We start from the raw sequence: 6,845 nt of genomic DNA, 5'->3' as shown, positions 1-6,845 counted from the left end.
ATACATTGTTGTTGATTTATTTTTCTGACTTTATTGTGTTTTGTTTAGGGTTCTTCTTTTGACTGTTTTATTTATTTATTTATTTATTATTTTATTTATTTAAAAAAAATCAATTTAAGGTTTTATTACATCCTTCTTACGCTTTTTTGCTACAGGTGGGGCCTCACGAGTGGTAGTAGTGACAACCCCTCATTTGTTTGTCTTCGTGGTGTTTTGTGCGTATTTCAGGTTAGGGACTGTGGCTATTAGCGGTGTGCGGGACGTGCGTGTGCAAACATAAGGAACAACCCCAACAAGGGTCAACGAGGGGCGACAAAAGTTGGACGCGAACGTGCTAGGTGGACGCAACATCATCGTATATGCCAAGACAATTCCCAGGTTCCACTTGCGGGGGTTGGTACCTCCTACTTTTCTTTTCTCCTTTATTGTGTTAGTTAAATTGTTGCAATCTTAGTTCCTATTAGTTTATATACACTGTTGTGCATTTATAGTCGCAACCTATCTTTGTCTAGCGTGGTCTGTTGCCTTGTGTATGTTAGTGGTTTTCCCGTAGTTTACCGTAGGTGTAGTGGCTGTGGTCTGGGAAGGTCGAGTGAGGTCATGTCATCGGGGGGAGCGGGGGTGGGGCGGGAGGTAGGGTAGGGGTTACGGGGTGGGTCAGGAGGCAAGGGAGGTAAAAGAAACAGGGGTGTCTATAGATTAAGAATCGGGTCATGGAATGTAGGTACATTGACAAGTAAGTCTATAGAGTTGACAAAGATTCTCCAAAAGAGGAGGGTCAATATAGCATGTGTCCAAGAGACTAGGTGGGTAGGGTCGAGGGCGAAGGATGCAGACGGGTATAAACTTTGGTACTCAGGAGCCTAGAGAGGTAAGAATGAAGTAGGTATCTTGGTGGATAGGGAACTTAGAGAGTCTGTGGTTGAGGTTATACGAGTGAATTATAGATTGATGGTTATTAAGTTGGTGGTTAGAGAGTACACCCTAAACGTCGTTAGCGCCTATGCACCGCATGCGGGCCTAGATGAGGAGGTTAAACGACGCTTCTGGAAGGGGTTAGATGAGATTGTGCGCCAGGTTCTCCCTTATGAGAAGTTACTCATAGGAGAGGATTTCAATGGTCATATTGGGGCGTCCACAGGTGGCTATGGCGAGGTGCATGGAGGCTTTGGTTTTGGGGAGAGGAACGGAGGTGGTACCTCGCTATTGGACTTTGCTAAAGCTTTTGGGTTGGTGATTGCGAACTCTAGCTTTCCGAAGAGGAAAGAGCATTTGGTTACTTTTCAAAATGCGGTAGCGAAGACTCAGATAGACTATCTCCTCCTAAGGAGGTGTGACAGCGAGTTGCGCAAGGACTGCAAGGTGATTCCGAGTGAGACACTCATGACGCAGCATAGACTCTTGGTGCTTGACGTTGGTATTAGTTTAAAGAGAAGGAAAAGGATAGCTCGGGGAAAACCAAGAATCAGGTGGGGAGCCTTGACTAAGGATAAAGCCCAAGAGTTGGAGTGCCGGTTGTCAGCTATGGGAGCTTGGAGGAGCAGTGGGGACACAAACACTATGTGGTCAGCGACAGCAGACTGTATAAGGGAGTCTGCGAGAGAGGTGTTAGGGGTCTCGACCGGTGTCTCTAGTGGGCACAAAAAGGACTGGTGGTGGAATGAAGTGGTTCAAGGTAAAGTGGAAGCGAAGAAGGCAGCATACCTGAAGTTACTGGGGAGCATAGGTGAGGAGGAAAGGCGAGCGTGCATGGAGAGATATAAGGTAGCTAGGAAGGAAGCTAAACTGTCGGTCACGAAGGCTAAGACTACGGCTTATGGTCGTATGTACGAGGAACTGGGGGGAAAAGGCGGGGAGAAGAAGTTATTCCGACTGGCCAAATTAAGAGAGAGGAAGGCTCGAGATTTGGACCAAGTGAGATGCATTAAGGACGAAGATGGTAGAGTACTGTGGAAGATGCCCAGATTAAGAGGAGATGATAGACTTACTTTCATAAACTTCTGAATGAAAAAGAGGATCATGATATTATTGGAGCATTCCGAGAGTCATCATAACTTCAGGCACTGTAGGCGTATCGAGGTCGAGGAGGTCGTGGGAGTTATGCGTAAGATGAGTAGGGGCAGAGCGACCGGGCCAGACAAGATTCCAGTGGAATTTTGGAAGTGTGTAGGAAGAGCAGGTGTGAAGTGGTTGACTGGGTTATTTAATGTTATTTTTAAGGCGAAGAGGATGCCGGATGAGTGGAGGTGGAGTACGGTGGTTCCATTGTATAATAACAAAGCTGATATCCAGAGTTGTAATAATTATAAGGGTATCAAATTATTGAGTCATACCATGAAAGTATGGGAGAGGGTGGTTGAAGCGAGAGTGAGGATGACAGTGTCTATATCCGACAACCAGTTCGGGTCCATGCCGGGTCGCTCCACCACAGAAGCTATACACCTTGTTAGGAGGTTGGTGGAACTGTACAAAGAGAGAAAGAAGGATATTCACATGGTGTTTATTGACCTAGAGAAAGCGTATGACAAGGTTCCTAGAGAAGTTCTTTGGAGATGCTTGGAGGCAAAAGGTGTGTCGGTTCCTTATATTATGGAAATTAAGGACATGTATGATGGGGCTAAGACTCGGGTTAGGACAGTACGAGGCGACTCTGAGCATTTTCCGGTTGAAATGGGGTTATACCAAGGCTCTGTGCTTAATCATTTCTTATTCGCCCTGGTGATAGATGAGATAACAAACCATATTCAAGGGGAGGTGCTATGGTGCATGCTATTCGCCGATGACATAGTTTTGATTGATGAGTCACGAACCGGTGTTAACGAGAGATTGGAAGTCTGGAGATAGACTCTTAAGTCTAAGGGTTTCAAGCTAAGCATAACAAAGACGAAATACCTCAAGTGTAAGTTCAGCGCTGAGCCGGGGGAAGTAGACGTGGATGTGAGGCTTGAGTCACAAGTTATCCCAAGTAGAGGCAGCTTCAAGTACCTTGGTTCGATTATCCACGGGGGAGGGAGATCGATGAGGATGTTACACACCGTATTAGAGTAGGATGGATGAAGTGGAGGTTAGCATCTAGAGTCTTGTGTGACAAGAGAGTGCCAACGATACTTAAAGGTAAGTTCTATAAAGCAGTGGTTAGACCGGCCATGATGTATGGGGATGAGTGTTGGCCTGTTAAGAACTCACATATCCAAAAGATGAAAGTAGCAGAAATGAGGATGTTGAGGTGGATATGGGGCACACTATGATGGAGAAGATTAGGAACGATGATATTCGAGAGAAGGTGTAAGTGGCTCCCATTGATGACAAAATGCGGGAAGCGAGACTTAGATGGTTCGGGCATGTACAAAGGAGAAACCTAGATGCTCCAGTAAGGAGGTGTGAGCGGCTGGTTATGGAAGGCACGAGAAGAGGTAGAGGGAAGCATAATAAGTATTGGAGAGAGGTGATCAGGAAGGATATGGCGAGGCTTCAGATTTCCGAGGACATGACACTTGATAGGAAGTTGTGGAGGTCAAGTATTACGGTTGTAGGCTAGGAGGTAGTTGAGTCTTGCGTTACTTTGTACCTTTGTGAGCCTAGTACGGTAGGTTTTTTTCTAAGATAACTAGGGGCAATGTCGTGTGTTACTATTTTCTATTTTCGACACAGGATCCATTTACTAGCCATCGTTTTTACTTTGCACTTTTTTGTATTTTATGTTCCTATGTTTCCTATGATCTCCGTGGTGAATCTAATATTCTCTCCTTTTGTCTTTTTATTATCTTGAGCTGAGGGTCTTTCGGAAACAGCCTCTCTACCCCTTCGGGGTAGGGGTAAGGTCTGCGTACACACTACCCTCCCCAGACCCCACTTGTGGGATTTCACTAGGTTGTTGTTGTTATTGTTGTTGTTCTCTCTAAAATGTTAGGTAATACCCCAAAAATGAACCCTCAGGCTAGAGAAACGAAATGGGTGTCGGGTTATAAAATTAGAAAAACAAAGCCCCGATGCAGATATACGATCGCATATACGACTGCATAACACTTATGTGGTCCGCAAAATGGACCGCATAATGGCCCTCCAGAACTGGGCATTTCTGCTTTACTCTACGACAGGTCTATGATCCGCATTCTAATTCTGCGATTGCATAATGGACCGCAGAACCTTCTTTCGAAATTTCTCATGGTGGTTCTGTGATAGGATCTGCGGCCCACAAAATGGTTCTATGGCTGCATAATGGGCCGCATAATGGTTCTCAAAATTGGCAAATCTTTCTGCTTCATTCCGCGGCTGATCCGTAGCCCGCAAGCTAGTTCTGAAGTTTCATAGTGGACTACAGAACAACCATGTTCCGAAAACTTTTTCCTTCAACTCCTCAACGCATTGGGGCAACTCCAAACAACCTCGCATTCTAGGTAAAATTTCAGGAGGCCTAACATATTTCACCGCTTAAGATCATTCGTCCTTGGATGAGGGTCTAAATCTGATATTAGCATTCAATATGACCCAACTGTTACTTCACACACTGGTAGTTCCAATTTTTTTACTAGCTCCCCGAATTCCCAAAAAATTTGGCATAGTTTCCCTTGTAACTAGGCCTATCCACCTTTCAGAGGATCCCAGAAACAAATTCTAACAACATTTACATAATCCAATGACATAACATAACACAAAAACTACACCAACTGTGGCTTCATAAGAACCATATCACTAGAAAAGAATACCCTTAACATCAACTATACAAGTGATACATAATTCATAGGCAACAATTTCATAGCTATTCAAACAAATAAGGGTACTTCTTCTTCATTTCTTCCTCGACCTCCCAAGTGGCCTCTTCAACCTATTGGTTTCGCCATAGTACTTTCACGAAGGTAATTTGTTTTTTTAGCTTTCAAACTTGCCTATCAAGAATGGCAACTGGAATTTCTCCATAATTCAGTTCTTCATTAACTTCAATAGTCTCAACTGGCACAATAAGCGATGGATCTCTAACCACCTTCTTCAACATAGATACGTGAAACACCAGGTGCACTAAGGACATCTCTGGAGGTAGTTCAAGCTTGTAAGTCACCTGACCAATCCTCTAAATGATTCTATATGGTACAATGTACCTCGGACTCAACTTCCCTTTCTTACCAAACCGCATTATGCCCTTCATGGGGGGAACCTTAAAGAATACCCAATCATCCTCTTTGAACTCCAAATCCATGCGACGAACATCCGAATAGGACTTTTGAAAACTTTGAACAGTTTCCAACTGATCCTTAATGATCTTAACCTTCTCTATAGCCTGATGTACGAGGTCTAGTCCTATCAATTTCGCTTCCCCAATCTCGAACCACTCAATGGGTGATCTATATTTTCTACCATATAAAGTGTATATGGCGAAATCAAAGGGTCCAATTTCTCGTCATTAAGGCACTTCGAAAGATCACCTCAAAGGCTCGAGGCCACGGTTGAGTCTCCTTCCTCGAGGGTCATCGAAGCTCGACCTCGGGGTAGCAATGATCACGGTAAGGGTAGAAATGGGGAGTTCCCAAGGCACATGGCTAGGGCTAACAAAGTCTAGAGGGCTACTCTAAACCTGAATCAGGGCGTCATCCAGCTGTCCCATCTCCATATCTTTGTAATTAATGCATTTTGTACTATGTTGGAATTTCCCTCATATATAAAGGGGATCCTTGTCATTTTGTAAACCCTGTTACTTCTGTTGCTCCACACGAAATATACAAGAACATTCTCTTTGATCTCTAACATATTCTCTTGATATTATTGCTTCCATTTATTATCTTCATTATTTTTCATCATTTGTTACTTGTCATTGGCTATAAAGAGCCTTTGTTGATTCTATTATAACTATTAGTCGCCCTTCAACTGCCTTCGATAGCTCCCAACTGAGTTTCGAAATCGACCTCGAGGCCCCCGATTTGACAAGCTAGAGACCCCTATTATTAACCTACCAGTTTGGTTATCACCTTATTCCTAACTCTTATCTCGTTTCTAAGTCTCACACATAGCATCAATTGCTTAACAACTAGCATAAAAATAGATCACTTATTTTTAGAGTCTCATAATCAAATTTATTGTTATTACCATTTTCACGGTAAATAGTTTGGCGCCCACAGTGGGGCTAAAAATAATAGTGATTATTTTCTTGCTGGTTTCATGACACAACGCAGGTTATCTTTTACACCTTTTCTTGTCCAAGATCTTAAATTTTAGGTCGAAATGCCTAGCTCAGTAAATGGAGATGAAAACAACAATCTTGAGAACCGCGTAGAGAATGGTGTGGCTGCTCCAGGTGTTGGTGTGACATACGAAACCTTGAGAACGCACCAGGACCAATTCCAGCGGACACAATCTCACGCGACGCCCAACAAGTCAATATAAGCTCACACACCAACATGAGCGTGCACCAAAGGGATCAACAAGAAGCTCAGAAAACCCCAACTAGGGAAGAACGAGAGGTTAGCCTTCATGTTATTTTTAAAATGTTACAAGAACAACAGCTGGCTATCGCTCAGCTACAAAGTCACTAGAAAAGTCCTAGCATGGTAGCACCGGGGACAGCCCCCCTGCCGAGCAGATACCAGAGAGATTGAACGATAATGGGTCGATAGCCGACCCCATCATCGTAAAAATGCTCAAGGACCTCACTAGAAGGATCAAATTGGGAGAGAAAATGATAGAAGCCAACGATAAGAAGGCCGAGACTTATAACTCCAAGGTCGACCAAATTCCAGGAGCGCCCCCAATCTTGAAAGGTGTGGACTCAAAGAAGTTTGTGAAAAAGTCGTTCCCACAAGAAGCGGCCCTAAAATCCATTCCAAAGAATTTCAGAATGCCAGATCTTCCGAAAT

General features: G+C 43.8%; 1 protein-coding gene across 1 annotated transcript; it reads left to right on the top strand.

Annotated features, from left to right (window-relative positions):
- The first annotated feature begins 951 nt into the window (after nucleotides 1-951).
- LOC107759609 (uncharacterized) lies at nucleotides 952-6,375 on the top strand. The gene is made up of 2 exons (XM_075220648.1): nucleotides 952-1,605; nucleotides 6,208-6,375. The coding sequence occupies exons 1-2, from the start codon at nucleotides 952-954 to the stop codon at nucleotides 6,373-6,375; spliced, it is 822 nt and encodes a 273-aa protein (XP_075076749.1).
- Nucleotides 6,376-6,845: the final 470 nt, after the last annotated feature.

This window comes from Nicotiana tabacum, chromosome 8, assembly GCF_000715075.1.
Source record: "Nicotiana tabacum cultivar K326 chromosome 8, ASM71507v2, whole genome shotgun sequence".
NCBI classification, from domain to species: domain Eukaryota; kingdom Viridiplantae; phylum Streptophyta; class Magnoliopsida; order Solanales; family Solanaceae; genus Nicotiana; species Nicotiana tabacum.
This window is presented reverse-complemented; position numbering and strand designations above follow the sequence as displayed.